The sequence below is a fragment of the Thunnus thynnus genome, chromosome 8 (genome assembly GCF_963924715.1).
Source record: "Thunnus thynnus chromosome 8, fThuThy2.1, whole genome shotgun sequence".
Lineage (NCBI taxonomy): Eukaryota > Metazoa > Chordata > Actinopteri > Scombriformes > Scombridae > Thunnus > Thunnus thynnus.
The window spans coordinates 26,337,309-26,359,743 of NC_089524.1; the positions used below are offsets into that span (position 1 = coordinate 26,337,309).

The following is a 22,435-nucleotide window of genomic DNA, read 5'->3' on the forward strand; positions in this document are numbered from 1 at the left end:
AGGTTCAGACATCAGCATTTAATTTACATTATTCATAACATTTTGTATCTCTTAAGAATTTTCTCATGAATATCTCTAAGTGGGACAAAAAAGTGCAAATAATACCAAACTTTTTTTTTTTGTTACATATAACACTGCGTACACTACACTATTGTGCACGACCATAGTTAGAAACAGAATGACAAAGTGACTTGGGCCTCTTTCTGACCAAAGCTCTGTTAACGCCTTTGACTTACATACAGTACATACTTACATACATACAGATCATTAAGTGAGTGGCAGGAAATGAGAATGCTGGAGTTTTGTTTTTTGTTTTTGTTTTTTTCATTGAGGAAATGCTTACGTTATGTAAGATCGTATCACATTTACGAGGAAGTAATGGCATAAGCCTACAAACACAAGTGTGTTACAGGAATTGTATGTTACAGCAAGCAGGAAGTGTCTGTCTCCATAAGCAAAGCAAAAATCTAAGTTAGGCCATCACACAGCCGTGAGTGTAATGTGCAAGTTCACTGTAAATGCCCAGTAACACTTGTGGTCTTCAGTGCTGTGTTTAGGTGCACCCACCATGTGTGAACATGTTGCTTTACAAACAGATTCTGGTTACTTCTTAATGGCAAATTGTTCAATAGCTTCTTAGAAAGCTATCACAGTCGTCACGGACACAGTGAGCATTGTTATGCTAAGGTTTCGAGTATGAGTAAAAAAAAAAAGGAAAAAAAAGGCTTCTTTTGTACATGACAAACAAGGCTCAGAGAAGAGATATACAGTATCATTTCAACATGGATAAATCCATTCCTTCACATAAATAATACCAACGAGGGAATACGGTAAAGAAGAAGACGACTTAAACACTTCCATCAGCTGTCACGAAGCAGATTCAACAGGGTCATGTCGAGTTATTGTTTCTGGTAGCCCTTAAAATGCAATTCAGACAGTTACCCTCTGTTGATTAAACACTGTCATATGTCAAAACTTCATCTCTCTGATACAGAAGTGTCTCACCTCATATTGTGTTTAGTGAATTATTTATTTACAATCACGGTGACACAGTTGGCTACAAAATCAAAAAAATTGGGGTTGGCTATTGCAACAGCCAGCCATGGTTGTGATTGGCTGCTGAGGACTCTGCAGTCCCTGACTGCGACATGTTCATCATATCTGTGTCTTCTTGGGACATATATTTTGTGTGTTTGTATACAGAATGCGCATGCTCGCAACAATTGTTTACATATATCTGTGCAATTGTATTGGAGTATTTGAATGCGAAGCGCACTTTAACATGATAATAGTACCAGCCAGTGAAGGGTTAGAGTTACGAGGTGATGGAGGGCTCTACTTGTTTCACAGTCAGGAGGGTTTTCATGGTGAGTGATGAGATCTGGAGTTTGGGAGGGGAGGACAGGTGAAACTGACTCGGGGGGTGCTTCAGAGTCTGTGGGCAGTGTGCAGTCTTGATGCAGGCCAGAGCCCATTGTGGAGCTGGGGTTTGGGGGAGTTGGGGGGGTGGGGGGGGCTGTTGGGGGTGTTATTTGATGATCTGAGGACAGTCGCTCCAGGCTTTGGCCTTTCGTTTGGCCAAGGCCAGCCAGGCTGGCTCTGTAGACACCTGCGGAGAGTCACTGGAGGGGAAGCGCTTTGACACTTCCTTGACAGCAGGTGGCGATGGTGTAGAGTCTGCAATCTCAACTGAAACACCAAATCAAGGACAACATTTAGTTACAACTCTATCCTTTACATTGAACAGCCTTTTTATACTCATTTTACGTAAGTTTAAAGTCCCCCTCTAATCAAAAGTGTGTTTTGATTTTTGTTACTTCAGTTGGATGTTTGAGCTTCACTGTGCAGAATGATGTATGTACAGTTTGACACTAGAAGGCTGTTTTCACATTTATCTGCTTAAGGGGGAAATTTTCTCTTTAAGACATGTAGAGTTAAAGACATGTAGCGTACTAGCAGGATTTCTGACATCACAACTGGTTTGGAGCCAATCCTGGTCCAGTAGTGTGATGTGGAAACAGGAAGCCTCCAGTGCACACACACTGAGAATGAACTTTACACTGAAGTAGCCATCTTACACCCAGCAGTTGAAGTGAAAAATATTTGCATATTCATAGATTATGTAACTTTCAATGATTTTTAATGAGGAAACTGAACCATTTTTGTGTAAAACAAAACTTACCTGAAAGAAATGAGCATAGTATTTTTATATGTTTTATATGTTTTATATTTATAGGAGCTCATTTAGAAAATCGATTTAGCTTGTATTATATGAGGAACTTCTAATTAAGGCTGCAACTAACAATTATTTTCATTATCCAATTAATCTTCTATTTATTTTTTTGATAAGTCATTGGTCTATAAAACACCAGTAGGAAATGCCCAACACAATTTCCTGGAGCGAAAGATGATGTCATCATATATCTTGTTTTGTCTGACCAACAGTCCAAAACCCCCGAATATTCAATTTACTGTTATGTTAGACAAACAAAAGCAGCAAATTCTCACATTTAAGAACTTGGAACCATCAAACGTTTGCTATTTTTATTAGAAACATGACCCTAATGATTAATTGATTATCAAAATTAGTTGTTGATTAATTTTCCATTGACTATTATTGAAATATTTGAGTTAAATATTCTGTGATTATCTAGCCTATATATTGTCATAAAGTAGTGAAAAATGTCTAATTTCCCAGAGCCTAAGTGGCATCTTCAGATTGTTTCTTTTGTCTGACCAACAGTCCAAAAAGAAAAGCAGCAAATCCTCACATCTGAGAAGCTGGAACCAGTAATGTTTGGCATTTTTACTTGATAAATGACTTAAATGATTCATCAATTATCAAAGACTAATCTTGGCTGCGCTGTTGTACATGCAGGTTCTTACCAGTGACAGAGCTGGGTAAAGTGTTGGCTTTTTTCAGGTGTTCTCGGCGCTCAAATCGTCCCAGGAGGCTGTCGGGTCTCTTGGGTTCCTCTGGTGTCTGAGGTTTAGAACTGGGACTGGTGCTCCCACTTCCTTTGCTTTCTGTGGGGCTAACCTGCAAAAGAGATTTGCGATTGCTTGAGAGGAAGAAGACTATGTGCAATCAAGAGAAATATTAGAAAAGTGGGTAAAGAGTCAATCTAGGGCACATACGCTGTCTCTCTCTTTTGCTTGTTTTTCTGCCAGTTTGGCCTCTCTGTGGCTACGGCGGTCCTCTCGGTTCTGCTGCTGCTCCCTGAAGCCCTTCTGCTTCTGCAGTGCCAGTGTGATCCATAACGGCCCAGCTTCCTTCTCCTGAACCTTTGTGCTGTCCAGTGAGTGCCTGCTCTGTAGTGACGGTTTTTCTGCGGGGGAACACATGCATATTGATAAACTGCTATAGCAGTGTATTGATTGAAGCTGATGATATTAGAGCCTGTACAAGTGAGTATTGGTACCAATACCAAAAATATACTATTTTCCATACCATGCTTTGAGAAATATAACAATATTTTTTAAGTCCCCCACCACCCAAAAATGTGTTTTTGTTTTTATTGTTCCTTCAGCTGAATGTTTGAGCTTCTCTGTGCAGAATGATGTATGTGCAGAGTTTGACACTAGAAGACTGTTTTCACATTCATCTGCTGAAAGTGGAAAGTTTCTCTGTGCTCACTGAAAATCTGATTTTAAGGGTTGAGCCTATGAGCATGATTTGTGACATCACAACTAGTTTGGAGCCAATCCTGGTCCACTATGCAACTTACACAAGTGTGATGTGAAAACTTGAAACCTTCAGTGCGCAAAAACTGAGAATGGACTTCATAATAAAGTATAAAACATCTTTTGAAATGAAAATACATTTGCATATTCATTGATTCTGGAATTTTTGTAATGAGGGAGAAGGAGTAGATGTCATTTTAAGGATTTTAACAAGATAAGTGAACAATAATTTGTGTCTGATATGGTTTTTACCAGGACCGCCAAATCTCATACATTGACCATGAGACTCATGGAATTGACAATTGCAATTGACACTTTTCACATGCTTTCACACCACACTTCCATTTTCTCATGCAGTGAAAAACAAATTCATAACTGATAACAGTGCAGCATGGAAAGACGACACTGACAGCGCACGGACAGATAAGACAGAGCAGCACAGAGCAACAGCAGCACTGTGCAGCAGCGAGTTATTCAGACCATCAAGGGAAAGTGAGGAATATACACAGATCTGTTACTGTATATTGTAATGTATCCCTATGCATACTGCTCAGAGTAATCTCAGTCAGCAGCTCTTCTGGCAGCAGCACAGCATCTCTTCCTCTCCTCTTGCACTGTGCACATGCAGGTAGGAGTGAGAGTTACCAAGGTTAACAGGTGGCTGTTTTTTGACTTAAACCAAGACGTAAGGTGGTGTAGAAATGCAGGAAATTTGTTTTAAATTACAATTTGTTTCTGGTGGAGGACCCCCAGAACCTCCCCCTAATGATGTATCTTTCTAAATTTGCTCCCCCATTTTAAAACACAACCAGGCATCCATAGACCTGAGAGACTGAAATGGGGAATGTCAGATGATCGGAGCAACTTGATGAGGAACATAGATCTTTCTTATCCTATGTTTTGAAGAAAAATATGTGTAATACCTGGAGTGAATATCAAAAATGCTATCCAATAAACACAAATTAGCAAAAAGAAAAAGTCTTACGAACCAAGTGTTGGTTCGTAAGGTCAGAGAGAGGTCAAGTGAGTCAATTTACCATGAATAATGCTCATTTATTATGAACAGCTTGGAGTGAGATTTGTTCCCAGGGGAAGTCAAAAGTTGGCAGCCCTGTTTTTACACAAAAAAAGTTCAAAGTAGAGTGTTTTATATAAATCTTAAAACATGTCTGGAGGGGATCTTTAACAAAACCCTTTTTTAAATTTGCAAATGAAGCCAACTTTATAGTGGATTTTGTTAAGCCAGCTGTTTCCTGTCTCCGGTCTTTATGCTAAGCTAAGCTAACAGCTGCTGGCTGTAGCTGTATTTTTACAGAACAGACAGAAGAGTGGTATCGATCTTCTCATCTAACTTAGGCAAGAAAGCCAAGAAACGTATTCCTCAAAACTTTTTCTATGAGCCATGCAGAGACCATTGACTGTATATAAATATGGACATGTGTCTCCACTTTCTACCGCTACGCAAAAGTGAAGCCAAAATATCTCCTTTCCGGGAGCTGCCATCTTGCTTTTGTGATGCCATTTGAAGCCAGAGCTAATTGGAGCAAATAACTAATTAAAAACAAACAACAAAACATTTTTATCAGAAAAATGAGCCCTTGGACAAACATCAGGGTGATAAGATCTACCTAAAATGATAGAATCTATCTTTGGGAAAAGTTAATTTGACGTGAACTTTCATGTTTTAGTTTGGCTCATGACCCATCCACTAACATGGAGGGGGCCAGATTTATGACCTATACTGCAACCAGCCACCAAGGGGCAATCACAATGTTTTGGCTTCACTTTTGGGGAGCTGTCATGACGTCCATCTCTATATACAATCAATGGTAGAGACACAACAAGACCTTAATTTCCTGATCCGCACTAACAACACAATGCCTGATCAAAGTGACACTGACCTCTCTTGATGATATCTGTCTTTCTGTCCACCTTCTCTCTCCAGGGGATGTTAATGGAGGGGAAGAAGGATCTTTTCTCTTTCGGCTCCTCTTCCCCTTGGATCTGGCCATGGCTGCTCCTCTGCAACTGGGCCACTGCTGATGGTTCCTCGCTCCTGTTCGTCTGCTCCTGGCTGGGGGAATCTGCGCCCCCAGTTCTCTGAACCATGGCATCACTGGGAGTGCCATGAACCACTTTAGGTAACGGCGATGGGGGAGGTGTCGGAACTGCTCCAGTAGGTTTGGGTGATGTGGTTGGTCTTCGGTAGAGCGGTGGCTTTGAAAGCACCTTCTCACCTTCACTGTGTGCAGTCGGGCTGGCAGACTTGCCTGATTTAGCCCGAGGGATGGCGGGGGAGGCAGATGCATGTATGTACTTGCCGACCACACCGTCTTTCTGAGGCGATGCAGGACTTGATTTGTCAGAAAAGACAGAGGAAGCATCAGAGTCTGGCTCCATGGGGGTGAGAGGTGAAGGGACACCATCAAAGCTGTCCCCTGCACTGTAGCGTTTCTTCCTTTTCTCTGTGGACTGTTCATTGTGAAAGCGGAGGGAGTAGTTGGTCCTCCTCAGCTTAATGCCAAAAGGTGAGGGCTTATCCTCACTTCCTGGGCCCTGCTCCTCTCCCTCCTCTCTGCTTTCAGACACCTCTGTCTCACTGTGACCTCTGCTCTTCATCTCTGGCCCCTCGGGTTTGGCTCCAGGGCTGGGAACTAGGAAAGAAGGGAGGTCTTTGGCAAACATACACTCCTCTGACCCTCTTTCTACGATGCGGACAGTTTTACTCGTCCTGTTTTGAGGTTTACTGGTTGGAGCTGGCGAGGATGCGGTGGGGCTATCAGATGGAGGAGCTTCCTCTCCTGCTTCTTTGTCATCTGCAGTGAACACCTCAGAGTTTCTGTTTGAATCTCCAAACTTCTTCTTTGCAGGGGTGATGGAGAACTTGGCGTTGGCTGACATTGTCTTCCTGAGGTTCGTGTGGGAAAACGGAGGCTGTTCTTCACTGCTGGGCTGAGGCTGGCTTCTGCTCGGTTCTGGGTACTCGTCATACTTCCCCTCCTCTACTCCCTTGAATATCTTCGATCTGATACTAGCCCACTCTGCCAGGACGGCAGCACTGGACTGGTCTGTAGAGAGCGAGGACTCATTGAGTGATTTGGTTTTGCCAGACTTGCGGTCTGGTGAAGTCTTGCTCTTGGTTGGCGGTGTTCCCTGGGCCTTTTTATCCTCTCCCAGACCCAGCAGAGACTTGCAAGCGGTATCTTTGATCTGGTCCAAATTGACAGCTGTCCCACAGAGCTGGGCACCTGTCACCAGGATGGCTGTGTGGGGGACATATGGAGATGTTGGCAGGTTGGGGGAGTCTGGTCCTTCAGAGGAGGAGGCCTTAGCGCCTTCTCTCTGATCAGCTACAGCACCGTTCTGGTGGCTGGAGGTCGGCGTAACAGGTGTCAGGTTGACCTTCTGGAACAAAATCTGGTTTTCTCCAGAGGAAACTTTGAAAGAGAAAGGCCTCTGTCTCTCCTCCATCTCTCTCCAGCGCAGCTCCTCAGCTCTCCTCTGCCTCTCCTGTGGATCTGAGCTGCCATCCGGATTCTCTAAAGACAGCCTCTTTTGCTCCTCTTCTTCCTCCTTTCTCATTCTCTCCTCTGCTTCCATTTTTTTCTTTTCTTCAATCTCTTGCAACCTCTGCTTTTCTGCTTCCTCCTTTTCCTTCCTTTCCTCTTCCTCTCTTAGCCTCTCCAAACGTAGACGCTCAGCCTCAAGCTCCTCCTGCCTTCTCGCTTCCTCTTCCTCCTCCTCCCGCTTCTTTCTCTCCTCATCTTTTCTCCTCTGCTCTTCCAGTCGTCTCATCTCCTCCTCCTCCTCCTCCCGCTGTCGGCGCTCCTGCTCTTCTCGCATCCTCCTTTCCTCTTCCTCTTTCCACATCTGCTCTTCCTCCTCTCGCCGCCTCCTTTCTTCCTCTTCCCTGATCCTTCTCTCCTCTTCCTCCCTGCTCCTTCTCTCTGCCTCCTCCCGAATCCTTCTTTCTTCCTCCTCTTTACGGATGCGCTCCTCCTCCTGCTGTTTACGACACCTCTCCTCCTCCAGTTCACGCAACCTCAGCTCCTCTGCCCTCTTCCTTCTCTCCTCTTCCTCCTGTCTGAACCTCTGTTCCTCCAGCTTCCTCTTTGTTTCTTGTATTTCCTCCTCATGGAGTCTCTGTTTCTTCAAGCTTTCAAGGGACTCAACCCATTCAACAGATGTCCTGTGCTGATCGTCTGTGGAGACGCCTGCTGCCTCAAGATCCTCTAGCAGCACACCAGGAATAGATACCTCTTGGAGATCCTGGGGAAGTGGAAGTATGATTATTTTTTTCTTAACCACAACAAAGGTTGGGAAATCTCACAGATTGAGTCAACAATATGCTAAGATCCTCACAATCTGACTATAGCTCTGGCTCACCTGTGTAAACCGCCGGTGCTTGCGGGAAACCCTCTGATTTTTCGGTTTGACAGACAATTTATGCTTGGCGGCAGTGTTGTCTAAGCGAGGAACAGACTGCGGGACAGCATCCAGGTTGATAGACTCGATCGTACCAGTAGGTGGAAGAACTCGTTTGGACCTCAAGGACTTCATTGGGGTGGTGTGCAGTCCTGCTTGTTGGGTCTCCTGGACCTGCTTTTGTTCCAATAACAAAGCATTTACTTACTGATACACATCTCAGTCTCACTACTTTCAAAACTAAACTAAATTGTCACCAGTATAAGTTAACAAGTGTTACCTTTGGCTCTGTTTTTGCTGGCTCGACTTCTACCTGCGCCATCACCTTCAGAGGGCTCCGGGGAACCTCTTCCTCGTCTGAACTACCCTCATCTCCCTCACTTCTCCTCAGAGAGGGAGGCTTCTGGCCGAACTTTATACCTTGTGCTATCTGCCTCTGTGATCAACAATAAAGGTTGCATGTTAATTCTGTATATAGACAGAAGAGAGCTGATCTGAGTGCACATTGCATTAAGGCCTACCTGCAGATTCCTAACTTTATCAGACACGTTTTCCTGGGACATCGTGTGATCTGGACTGGGCTCCGTTGCCGGCTCCTCCGGAATAAAGATACTGTCGTGTGAGAGAGCTCGAGATCCGATGGGACTGAACTCTCTGCAGAATAACAAGAGCGTCTTCAGTGTAGCAACATGTCATTACTGTCAGTCATTCATTCATTTATCATGCGCAGGGCTGTAGTATCGCTCCCTAAGTCATTTTACACAAAGAAATGAATGACCTCTTTACACACCAGTAGTTTCCGCACATTGATTGAAGGCTCAAATCATGTTGATCCTTTTATGAGGTGTATTTGAACAGGGCCTCACCCTTTTCTCAACAGATTGCGTAACCACAACTTGCAATGTTTATGAGAGGCTATTTTAGCACTTTCATTTTTCTGAGAGGTATGAATGGATACCCAAAGAGAAAACAAAAAAGAATTTGATAAGAAGCAAAGTTGTTTCTTGGATAAAATTGGTTTAAGAAGATATAAAAGGTCACTATCTGAATGAAAGTGATAAGAAATTTTCAAACTTCCTGTAGATACAAAAAATTATTGATAAGACATGGTTGCAGCTTTTATTAGTGACAATAAAAATCGCACATGGAAAAGCTCAGTTATAAAAAAATATGTGTAAATATGAAATTCGACCTATGTTCTTACCTCAGATTTTGATTGGGCTCCTCATTGTCAGATACAACTCCATTGCACACTTCCCCAGTAGAAAAACTCGCCTTTAGCTCTGCTCCATCAAAGCCCACTTTCGTCTCACGCTTCTTCTTCTTCCCAAACAGTCTTCTGAAGGGCTGGAATTTGCCCTGTCGCCTTCTCTCTGTTGGCAAAGATAATAGATGATAACCACGACTACTTGCAATCAGATCTTCAATCTTTGTATCTCGCCCTCAAGCGAGTTACAAGCAGCACAGTGCCTATGGGTGTGTCTTTGTGTGTCTGCATGTTAGGTAGTGAAATGCAATTGATTGAATGAACAGAAAATAAATCAAAATAGCAGATGGAATAAGAAGAAAACCTTGGCTCTTTGGTTCATACTTACTCATATATACAGGAAGTGGAAAAGACAAACACCACGCATAAAAACGGAGCACCCACAGCCATAGCAGCTTTAGAAATATGGTGATCAAATCCTTGAATTACTGACTAAAAATAAGCAAAGTCCATGATTGGTTCTGAGAGAAAGGACAGCAGTGAAAACCCACCATGACCCTCATGGCTTAAGGAGTTCCTGTGAAATGTGTGACTCACATCATGTTTGTCCTGCAGTATTTGAGCAACACTTCAATAGATAACAACTTTCCAAGTTATACATGTGTATTATCTGATGCTCCAAAGGGAGTATGTTTTTTTTAAGATTTTTTTTTGAAGAGCAGACAGAAAACAAGGGGAGAGAGAGGGGGTTATGACATGCAACAAAGGTCCCAAGCCAGAATCCAACCAGGGACATTCTGGTTATATGGCATGGACTGTAAACATTAGGCAACCAGGGTGCCAGGAGTACTCTTTTATTGCTACTTACAGGCACATATCACAGCAAATCACTCTGGCAACCTCTCTGATCTGTTGGTCAGTGAGATAACTCCATCTCAGTTAAATTATTACAAACTGTTTTATGAAGAGCAACATGCTACCAAATATTTAAAAAGTATGTTGACAATTAACTTGCATAGTAAAACAAAAGTTGTAAAAAGCCATTTTCAGATAATTGCTGGTTCAAGGATGTACTGAGTTCATGGCTGCACAACAGTGCCTTGAATGAAACTGGTTGATATCTTTATTTCTTCATTATCCCTCATACCAGAAAGTTATAAACTCTTATACATAAGCTAAACTTTCCCATGTGCAAAAGCCTCAGGATCCCAAAGAAAATGTAAACAGATATCTCTTTACTTCATTTCAAAATGTAATAGTGAACTTTTCTGCTTTGTCTGCCTGTGTAAGTCCGGCAGCATGTTTTGTTTTTGTCTGTGTATTTATTTGTGTGTCTGAGTACTTGTGGAGGTCCACTGGATGACCAAAGTGGGTGAGGTTACAGAGCTACAAAGTTACTCTACACCACTGTGCAGACAGGCGTTCTCAGGGCTCTGTGGGTATCCCTTTCAGAGCTATAAGTAGCAACTGGTGTGGGATTTCACTTCGCATGCTGCTCACTATACCAGAGGCATCATGGGAAATGATACAGTAAACTCATTTCCCCACTTAGATCCTTGACTCTGAAGTTCAAGTTTTGTATATGAGTTTATATTGAGCAATTTAATATAAAAACTGGCAAAGTTGTGAATTTATGATTTATTTGCTGTCTTTGATTGACTGAGTACACAATTTGTTTATATAAGATAGGACAATGCCCAGGTTTAATTAAAATGGAATGCTTTTATCCTTAGAGTCTGAGTAGCACAGCAAACAATCAATAGAAGTCAATTACCTCTACGAAGACTACATTATCAGTCTTAACTATATCTGTGATGTCGTCTGGGCATCTCACTAAACCAAAACTGTCCACAATGTACTCATATACTTATGACAAATGTGACAGATGCCAAAACCACAGTTGCAATTAAACTTCAATCATTAGACAGAATTTCACTTTGTTGGAAATCTCCTATGCCTCCAACTTCCTCTTAATGCCTTGAAGATGTAATTTTATTTTAATTAAATGGGAGAAAATTACATTTTTAAATGGTAATGCTTCTCAACTAATTTTAAGAAATAGTTACCATATATTTTCTTTGCTAAACAAACAACCTGCTGATCTGCTGATTATTCTCTTGATTAATAGATTAGTCCTTTGCTTAAATGTCAGGAAGAAAATTTCAGAAAGTATTAGGAAGTGCCCATTTCAAGTTGATTACTATGTCCTACAGTCTACAACCCAAAGATATTCAGCCCATGATCATAAAGGACAAGAAAGGGTGGTTTATCTTTACATTTGAGTGACTGGAACGAAGGAATATTTGGCATTTTCTTCTTGAGAAATGGCTTTGCTTTGTTTTCTTTTCATTTTGCTGTTAGTGTCTTGTCCTCCTTTTCTTTTCATTTTTGTCAATTTTTATTTTGGACTGGGACGTTTTGATCAGGACAGAGATACTATAAAATTGGGTTAGATATAAATCTGTGAGTCTTATGTGGGAATGAAATTACTTAAGTGGCAGGAAAATGAGAGCGAAAAAGGGGAGAAGTCTTTATGGAATTGTTTTTGTATCTCTTTCAATAAAATATGTTGAAAAAAATATTAAGAATCTGTGCATGTTGAGTCTGGGATTTGAGGGACTTTATCAGTAGCTTTGCTTATCACTTGACAATCACATTAAAAACAAATCTGCCTTTTGTTTTCATAGATTTATGTGTTTACATAGAGCACTGATGAAATTGATGACACGCTCACTACTCTGTCAGATCCACTCTGTCTGTCAGAGCAGCAAATGATATTATGCTGTGACGCTGATGTTTTGTTTCCCTGCAGCATGCTCTCCCAGCATCAGAGCCCGTCCAGTGTTTCTACTCTGTTACAAAGCCCATAATGCACTGCCGTGGGCATGCTCACACACTCATGCGTGAAACGTGAAAGGACACTTTTTTCAGTAGTGTAGACGATTCAGCTGCAGCAGCAGCAGCAGCAGCAGCAGCAGGACTCCACTCCCAACCTAACACTAGGGTTAACTCTTGCTTCCTGTATGTTTGTAGTTCAGTGTGGTTTGACCCTGGTCCTCTGCAGTCAGACCCCTGCTGGTTTTTCATTCTAGCCATCTGATCAGGAAATATTTCACATCTGGTAAAGGCAAATTAACTAGCTGGGGGAGGGGAAAACCAGCGGGAGTTTGGCTCCTAAGAATTGCTTTTGAATTCTACTTATTGCACAAATCAAAGGTAAAATGCAGACAATGCAGCAGCTCACAACTCTAATAACAATACAGTCAGCAAGGTAACATTTAGGGTGTTGTGGAGTAAATTAATGGATTTTCTATGTCATTAAATAAAAAATTCAACATTTAAGGAAATGCAGAGAATTAGAAGAGAAGATCTGTCCAGTAAATATAAAGCCAGCAGCCAGTTAGCCTAGCTTAGCATAAAGACTGGCTATTTCTTGGCTTTGAGTTATTGTTTTTACACTTTGGTTTTGTACAGATTTGTAGCTGTTGGACAGAGTGAGGCTAGCTCTTCCCACCTGTTTCCAGTCTTTCTGCTAAGCTAAGTTAACCAACTGCTGGCTGTAGCCTTATATTTAACAAACAGATATGAGAGTGGTATCAATTCCCTCATCTACTTCTCCTCCAGAAAGCAAATTCACACATTTCCTTAAATGTTGGACTATTCCTTTAACACTGAACTTTAGGTCTTTATCTACTGAATGCTGTCTCTTGCAATTCCTGGACACAAATGGGGCTTCTTGACATTTTGATATTAACGTGTTGTTTTTCTTTTCTTTACACTATTGATCAAAATCAATGCTACATAGGTTCATCATGGACCCTGATGAAATGCTATCTAAAAACTGTTTAAAGGGATAAAATAGAGGTTAGTGAAGTAGAGAAGTTAGAAATGTGGACACAGCAAACCACTAGCAAATCTAAAGGCTTCTGTAAATCTCTTCTATCATTTCAAACCCATCACCACACCATGCAGTTCTTAAAGAGACAGTGAAAAAAAAGAGCATTACACTGAGGCTAACAGAGGTCATGTCATCCTCATGATGTTATCACTGACTCTGTTTTAAGCACTGTCTCTTTAAGATGTATCTAAAAGCACTCATTTTTTTCCTATTTACCTTGGCCTTTGGATTCGGTTACCTCTAAATGCATGTCATGCTTAGTTTCCGTGGCGTCTGTTGCCATGGTCACGGCACACCTTGGCTGCGGTGAGAGAAGAGGGAAGTGAGCATGGGGACGATGCTTTAGTGCAGGTTTAAAGGGAGCAAGTGTGAGCTTTTAATGGAGGGAAGAGAGGGGAGCAGCCCAGACTGAGAGGAGACAAACATGAGAGATCAGGAGAGGGGCGCTGAACATTTACTGTGCTCGAGCTGAGCTGCAGTTTCACTTTCACGTCTTGCTTTTTATTTTGCTCTCCATCACCTCTAGCTTTATCATCAAAAAGCTCAGCTTTGGTAGCTCTTGATGAACTGCTTGTCTGGGACACAATAAAGCCTGTGATGTTTTAAAATCAAAATGTGCCCTCTGAGGCCACTCTGTTGTGGCTTGTTGGTGTAGAAATAGTGATATTAAAAAGTCAGCAGTACATCTGAAACAACTAGTGGTTGGGGGATGCAGGTAGTACTGAAATTAAAGACAAAAAAAAAAAGTCATCCACTTCTTTTATAGCAGCTGAGCTGATTATGTTCACTCTCCGTTTGATGACCCTTGGCTCAGTCCAATGATTAGAGATCTTCCATACAGATACAGCAGGAATAATCACAATAATCAAACCATGAACCACCTTTTATTTGCATCTCATAAACCGACAGGAAACAACAAACCACAGGCGGCTTCCTGAACCCTGGACCCACGCGTCCTCCACTCAACACCTGTCTGCAGCATGGCCGAGCCAGAGGTTTTCTGATGTACTGCGGAAATGTGTGTTGTGTAAAACCACAAGCATCCGGGCCGGCGGTCGAATACCACAGAGTGTGAGACAGTACTGAGAGAGCCGGAGAGAAGCCCGCTGTCTCCAGTGGGATCAGCATGTCGTGGGCTTCCTTCCTGAGGGTGACAAAGCCGGACAGACTCTCTCAGAAATGTCTCGCCCATAAAGGCTCTTTGTCCTGTCTGACTCCAGCCAGCACAGAACAAGGAGCAAACAAGCATGTTTGGTAGTAGGAGTGTGTGAACAGACAGTGTGTGTGGCAAAGAGAGAGACTGTATGTGGTTTTGTCTGCTGGCCTGAAGAGAGATCTTGTAGACGCTCTTTTTTTTATTATTGTTTGTCTGTTTGTTTACATGTGTTGACTTTTCTTGGCTGCCACTGCTAATGTTAAGCAAATGTCTGTGTGCTATGAAGCCTGTGTATGACTTGTATTTGTGTTTATTGTTGTGCGAGTGTTTGTAGGCCTACTGCTGCAGACGACAGACTTGGGGAGCAGAGCTAGAGATGGGATGAGAGAAGCACAAGGAGCAGCCATGTGCTCTACAGAAGCAGAAAAATGCCTTTGACAAGTATACAGCTGCATCATAGTATGGCGGTGGCATAACACGATGCCGCGTTGCAGCGCTTTCGAACGACCCAGCAGCTCAACATCACTTAATGGTGACACAACTCTGCACCAGAGCGGGCGAGACAACCACCGGAGTCCGATGGCATGGCTTTAGTGTTGTAGCAGCGTGGCGTCGGCTAACTGCCATAACCTTACAGCACAAGTAGCTTGCTGACAAAGCAGACAGACGAACGTGGTGGAGCCGTGGAACAGTTTACCTATTTCAGATGCACAGCTCGAGATAGCTGCGCACCACTGCAGTAAAACCTTAGGGAACATCGATCTGCCCATTTTGCACAAAGCTTGTTTTACCCAGATGAACGTCTCCGCTGCCTCCGCTGTGGGAGGAAATGGTGAAATAAATACAGAACAGAGACACAACAGCAGGTTTAGGTTTGTTAGTTTGTTGTGAGGGACATGAGTGTGGCATGGAGGGTGACATGGGGAGAGGTGGGTGAGGAAGCACGTCTGAGTAGTAAACTCAGGATGGGTGTGGTGACAAGGACAAAAACTATGTATCTATAGTGCAAAACATAAGTTTTCACCATCACTGATAGTAGTTTTGGGCCCAGTACATACAACTCTCCCAATCTCATTCTTTAACATTCTCTGAAGTTTGGGCAGCCTTTGGTTTCTATGGCAACATATTTGCCAGAGCAGACAAACGCAACACAGAATCAACTCACATACCAGACTCTTATCACTACAAACAGACTGAAATAGTTCACTTGGCACACACCTGCATATATGCACAAACACTGTGGTTCCTGATGTGGTTGTTTTAACAGCAGCTGTAAAGTGCCAGGTCATATGCACTAGTAAAATGAGGGAGTATCCAAGTGCACTTGTGATGTTTGTATACCCAGCACACACTATATGCAAAAGAGATGGGTAATTTATGCAAAATTTATATCAGAGGTATGTGGTGAATGATCATTATCCCCCTAACCAGTCACATTACTGCTGCAAAAACCGAGAGTAAACTAAGTCATGTACATGAAGGCATCATCTGATCATTCCTCACACTAATCCAGTTTACATGACAAGAGTTCCTTTCTAAAAAAGATAATTAGGCTTTCAAATACTGCAATTTTAAATGCAATTCTGCTTTCACAGACAAGTAGGCCTTCATGCCTGGTAACCCAGTGTTTTTAGATGAGAATATGAAGAGAGAATTTGCAGGGGGGGGAGAAGTTCACTGTGAACTGTGTGTGTTCAGTGTGTCCCCAGGATGTCACTATCTCCTACATCTGATGGTTTGTGACACAAACGGAGAAAAAAAGTAGAGCAGAGCACTATGATGTGCACAGAGGCACAGAATTTGTCTGGTAATTGTGCAGCAGCCGTGTGTTGATGGCTTTCATACAGAGTATGAGCAGTTGTGGATGACAGATGCTGGAAAGAAGCATCCACTGATAAAATGGATAATACCCCAATAAACTATTATTTTGATGATAATCTGAGTGTATTAAGTGTCTCTATTCAAAATGTTTATTCACATTATTTAGCATTATTATTCTATAGCTGCACATTTCCATCATGCATTTCACTTGCATTTGCTGATGGAATCACAAAATCATCAGCTGAGTGATGTTATGCAGAAACAGTCTGTGGGCCTGTTTCACCACCTCTTCCTCATTTTCACATATTCATCTAAACAAAACAAACTCCATGACCCATGCACATAGGACATGCAAAATTTATCTGCAATTTGTGAACATTAGCAAGTGACGCTACCACCATTTGCACGCTGTGTGTAAGCAGTGCTTGCTAATAGCTTTAGTCAAACGGGCCTCTGGTCCATAAACATATATCTCCAGCACAGTTTTCACTAAAATACCAACATAATGTATCTCCATGTTCTACCTCTGTTTTGTGTAACTCCTACCCTCTCTCACCTTTGTGCCATACACATTATACAGAGCACAAAGATATCACAAATAAGAGCAAACTGCATTTAAAATGTGACATGTGGTGATGCTGTCTGTGCCAATGCTCATGCCCCAATGAAAACAGAGTCCCATGTGTTTAGCATGTCTGACCCAATCCTACGTCAACTTCAGTGAGAGCTGAGGCATAGTGTGGTAACAAAATTACACTAGGTCTGTTAGACTGTACTTACGCACAGCTAAATGCTGATTTTAAGGGTATAAAGGAATAAAGTTTACTAAGTAGGTGTTTACAATGCTAACATTTGCTAATTAGCACTAAACACAAAGTCAAGCTGAGGCTGAATTCAGCAGTATTTGGTCATAAACCAAAGTATTGGGCAAATTGAACTTATGAATTCAAGTTACACATGAAAGTGTACCAAAATTCATGGCAATCCATCCCATAGTTGTTGAGCCTCATAGTGACGCTAGTGGAAAAGTCAGGGGATCATCAAAGTCAGTAGGATTCATCCTCTGGGGAACATGAATGACTGAACAAAATTTCATGGTAATCCATCCAATAATTCGAGATATTTCAGACTGGACCAAAGAGGTGGACCGACCAACAGCTTGTGTGGCTAAAAAGCTGATTAGAGGTACTAAATGCCAGTATAGCTATCAGTACACTACTGGATAAAATAGTCCAACAGGCCAGCAATAAATAAACACTGCCTTAATGAATTACATAATGTTAATTTTTTTCAGACATGATGCTGTAAGGTAGTGGTATTTATCCACTCACTAGATGTCCAAAGGGTGCATGTGAAGAAACAAAGGACTTCAGAGTGACACGCAACATGTATCACATGACCATGATTATATTTTCCACACCAACCAATGGTTAGCTAACAATGCTCAAGTGTGCAAACAACAACAGAGAGGCTTTCATCTCACGACTGAGCATCACAAACACAAACACTGGGACTTGTGCTATTCACAGCTGACATAGTAATATTGATACACTTCATCAGTCATCATACACAACATGAACAGTGGTTTCACACACAGAATGCCAGTGACGCTGAAAGAATGAACCCAAATTACAGTAAAAGTCAAACTATAAGATTTACACGCTGCTCTAAAGGGCAACTGTTATTAATTTCTGTATGAGAATGCCTTCTTACCGTCTTGCAGTGTCTCTGTGAGCGAGGGTATCTATGAGTGTGTGTCCGTTCCACCTGCCTGCTGTTACTGTGGATCTAGGGCATTACCTGGAGTCAGGTGTCAGATGCAGTGAAGGCTTAGCTGTGTGAGTGTGTGTGTGTGTGTATGCGTGTATGTGTGTGAGTGTGGGCGAACAGAAAAGTGACAGAGTGAACATCCCTTGATATTCTCATATTGATGAAAATTTGATTGCCCTTCCAAGGCACGGTCACGTACTGTGGAACGAGAACTCGTGTCAGTGTGGGTGCATGAGTGCAGATGCGTGTTGGAGTGGAGCGCATGTATAGTCAGCCGGTCCAAGGGGAGAAGGCGTGTCGGTGGGGATCGGGGTAGTGAGAGCGCTGAGCGGGGAGAGATGGGCGTTCTGACTGTGTCTGTTAGTGCTGCTGTGCTGAGGAGGCACAAAGTGACACTTTGTTTTCAAGCCAGATAGCCAGTGCAGGAGAACAGAGTGGCATTCATCTTTTTCAACTGGCTGATGCACACAAAGGCTTTCATTGTGGTTTAACAGTAACCATGTATGCACATGTGTGATTATAATGGTTTGTAATGTGTTGCACCACAATTCCTTAATAATGTTACGGTCACGAATGGTTGTTTTTTATGGTAAAAATAATTTCTAAACGGAAAACTACAGCCGCGTTCGGTAGCCTCAATACCAGAAGACTAAATAAAATCCTGATTTTATGGTTGTATTAGTCTAATCTGGAATCATGATGACATCAACGTGGTGTTAGTGTGTGTAAAAAAGGCCGGCTCCCTCACACTCACACAGTTTTTGCAGGATCACACTGCAGTTACACAGGGATATGGTAATGATGGAGCTTTACCAACCTGGATGCATTGGATATATTACAGCGGCAGAGCACTTCAAAGTCAGACTGCTCTCTGACCGACTCTGTGCATAAATAGAAACCCCCAGTAAAGCAGCACACACATGCTCTCACACACAGGTATTTACATCCACATGCATGCACACACACACACACACACACTCACACAGCACAAGCAGAGAGTCTTGATGACTCCACTGTAAAGCAGTACAGACACCATGATCAACCGCCATCAGTGATACAGAAGCTGCCACCACACTTGACATGCACTAAACCAGTCATTCATAATATTCATGGAAATGTGAGCAAAGAATAACACCTGAATACTCTTTATATATCATACAAATCAGGACTGCAGTAAAAGATGAAAATATATCAATGCATTTATTGATGTTTCATATGCTAATGGATGATAGGGATGACCTAAAGCTACATAGTCTCTGGAAATTGCTTGACATCCTCCTGATCAGATTCTTTATACATGTTATCAGTTTATCTATAATTGTGTCATCCTGTTTGTTCATGCTGGATTTCTATAATTGTGTTATCTGGTCTATTCTGTACACACAACATCTGTTGCACATCTGTGTGTCCTGGCAGGGGGATCCCTCCTCTGTTGCTCTTCTTGAGGTTTCTTCCATTTTTCCCTGTTAAAGGTTGTTTTTTAGGGAGTTTTTCCTTATTTAAACTGAGAGTCTAAGGATAGAAGGTGTTGTATTGCTGTGCAGATTGTAAAACCTCTTGAGGCAAATTTTTGATATTGATCTATACAAATAAAATGGACTTGACTTGACCCTGTGACAATGTATCATAATCCTCAGTTTGATTCTACATTTCCTTGTTATTCTGGATATACACTGACATTTTTGAAACAACCTAAATGCCTCATACATGTCAGTGAAACAATAGTTTATTAATATTAATAATAGACTACACACTGAATGGTATATTCATTGTAGAGTTGATGATAACTTGCGCAACACAGGACTGAATAATGAGGACAGACCTCATAAGAAAATGAGTGTTAGACTGTTATTACAAATGTAAATGTGCTTTAGACAAGGACAGCCCTGATACTAACACTGACAACACACAGTTTATACATTACTGTATATACTACTGATAATCTTAAAAAAATAATGATTGACTTATAAAGAGCTTTGCATAGCATTGACCAAATCACCAGTATCATCCATTTACTCAGTTATGGTACCGAGGTAAAATTTTGAAATACCAGGACCTGAGTAATACAGTTTTTATGAGAACATTACAGTACATCTGCATTTAAGAACACAGTTTTTACATAAAAAGCATGCAGGAAGGTCAGGAGATGTGATGCACTGTGATAAAATACTTAACTACATGTGTGGACTCAGACCGCCCACAAGAATACACTCTGATTAGGATCACAGAATAAGTGCTTGCTTTTTTTGTACTGTAATACAACAAGGTAAGTATTTCCAGTTGTATTCATTCCACTACTGGTTATGCATATTCAAAATAGCACTTTGACGTGTTACTAGGAGGCGAGTCTATGTTTATCTAACATGCAGCTACATGACTGCAAATTGACATAACCACACAGAAAACATTGAGTCAGACTTTCTTTGTATGCGTCGCAGTGATTAAATTCAGATCTGTCGCTACAGTTTTATCTGAGGTCATAAGGTGATGTATGACTCAGGTAAAATGGATGCTGTTTGGCACTGTAAAGGCACTCCACAGATGTCTCTGAGAAAATGTTCATTAGTCACCATTTGGGTGGTGATGACAAGATAACTTAGTGAAATCACTGCTCTATACACCTGAGACTCTTCAGGCTGGACATTAAACTGATGGTTGCAGTGTTTTATTCAGCATGATTCTTGTATCAGGATGGTGAGCTAGTCTTTACTATAACAGGTCTTTCCATAAGCTCTCTTCTGCAAAACACAGAGCTGAATGGCACATGTGGTTTAATGTATCATAACTCAGCCATCAGTGCATATATTTATTGAACTATACATAACCACTACAATGTACACTTGTCAGTCAATCAGGTGCTGAAGCAGCCAAGCACAAAACAGACCAGTTTACACAGAGCAGCACCATAAATCCAGCACCAGCAGCCTGTAAATTCATTGCTGGCAAAGTGCCATCTACTCTCCCTGCCTCTCTGTGTCTCAGCACCAGAGACCACTGACGATGACAGTAATGCAGCATTGATTTAAACGCCTTTAAATGACGCGTAGAAAAATAGATCCACAATTTCATTTTTGCGCACATGTAGGGCCGCGCCATATGGCCTGTGCACGGGATTCCAGCTGACTGAAACCCCGCTGACATTTCAAAGGCTGTATTGTCTATGGTTTTTGGAGAAAGACGCGGATTGAATGTACTACATCAGCGCAGATCTACAGCACGGATCAATACGTAACCGTTAATGGCAGATTAGCGGATGCGCGCCGCACAGGGATTACAGTCTATTAATTGCAGACTAAAAGGCGCTCGGAGAACAAAGAATCTGGCCTTTGCTTTTCTCACATACTGTCAAAGATGACATCCAAATGGCATTTAATTGGTTAGTATTATTTTCGGATTAAAAACAAATAACGATACATTACAATTTGGCCTGTTGACACCGGCGTTTGCGCATTTCAAGTCGGATCAAATTGTGAGTCCCAGCCCATTTACAGCGCACACACACACACACACATACACACACACACATCTGCGAAGGATGGAGCAGAAGATCTGTGCAGGTCAATGAGGAATGAGAGGTGGGATGCAGTGACAAGGTCATCAGCGCCGTGAAAATGGAAAACATTCACCATAAACATCAATATCATGTTAGAAAAGAGAAAAAAATCCCACCACCTTATTTTAAACGCGATTCCTCCTTCCGATCTGTGCTGAGGTAGCCCACGGCAGGCAGCTGCGACCCTTTTGTGTTGCTGATGCTGCGGGTGCCCGACAGGGAGACGCACGCACGCACTCACGCACGCACAGACAGCTCCGCACAGCTGCACGCGTGCGAGATGGAGATGGGAGGGTGTGGCTGCAAGAGAAAGGGCGAGCGGCGACAGGCAGGCAGGCAGTCACACGGTGCAGCCCCAACATATGAGCCTCCTGTCACGATGCCAGCACGTTACTATCACGTAAGCTCGTGATTTTCAGAAGCAATTAAAGAAATGAAGAGCTGAATGGAAACGATTTAACCGCCCAGAAGAAAAAACACCGTGTTCTCCTGAAGGTGTTCATCCTACTGGGATGTATGACAGTGGGTTACTGTATGGGGAGTGAAGTCACCTAATCGTGATTGGTGTGGGTCTTTGTCATTCTGTTTTGTGTTTATTATCTATGGTTATATTATTTCAGTTGATATTATACTGTATGGCAGGATATAAGTAGGATATTTACTGATTCATACACACAGTTGTGTTGACCTGTCTTGTGTAAAAGAGACACCAAAGTTCAGTTCAGTTGAAAGCCACAATAAAATGAAAATATTTGTTTAAATGAGTAATTATAAGCCTAGCTAGAGTAGTATAGTAGACTCACTTTAGTCCAGTCTGTCTTCATCTTTCGGGGATACTTATGCAGTTCTGCAATAAAATGTTATAACAAGAAACCCCAACATATACAGTTGTCTTTGTTTAATTCACCTGTCATGAAAGGG

At 42.0% G+C, this 22,435-nt stretch overlaps 1 protein-coding gene across 2 annotated transcripts; it reads right to left on the bottom strand.

The window, feature by feature from the left end:
- Window positions 1–3: 3 nt before the first annotated feature.
- On the bottom strand, window positions 4–22,191 carry cracd (capping protein inhibiting regulator of actin dynamics). Of its 2 annotated transcripts, none has more exons than XM_067597559.1 (9): window positions 21,634–22,191; window positions 9,314–9,482; window positions 8,631–8,763; window positions 8,390–8,545; window positions 8,071–8,283; window positions 5,586–7,953; window positions 3,139–3,329; window positions 2,887–3,040; window positions 4–1,689 (listed from the first exon to the last, which is right to left on the bottom strand). In XM_067597559.1, the coding sequence occupies exons 3-9, from the start codon at window positions 8,670–8,672 to the stop codon at window positions 1,529–1,531; spliced, it is 3,285 nt and encodes a 1,094-aa protein (XP_067453660.1). In that variant the 5' UTR covers window positions 8,673–8,763; window positions 9,314–9,482; window positions 21,634–22,191; the 3' UTR covers window positions 4–1,528. The 2 variants fall into 2 exon arrangements, with proteins under 2 accessions (XP_067453660.1, XP_067453659.1); XM_067597558.1 differs by having other exon boundaries at window positions 8,071–8,286; window positions 21,634–22,190.
- Between the last annotated feature and the right edge of the window lie 244 nt (window positions 22,192–22,435).

Bases quoted from the DNA above. Each gene is read 5' to 3' on its own strand.
- cracd (XM_067597558.1), bottom strand. From the start codon at position 8,672: ATGTCCCAGGAAAACGTGTCTGATAAAGTTAGGAATCTGCAG. The intron at 8,546-8,630 runs GTAGGCCTTAAT...TGTTGATCACAG, and splicing joins ATAAAGTTAGGAATCTGCAG to AGGCAGATAGCACAAGGTAT. The intron at 3,330-5,585 runs GTCAGTGTCACT...GTTCCCCCGCAG, and splicing joins GACAGATATCATCAAGAGAG to AAAAACCGTCACTACAGAGC.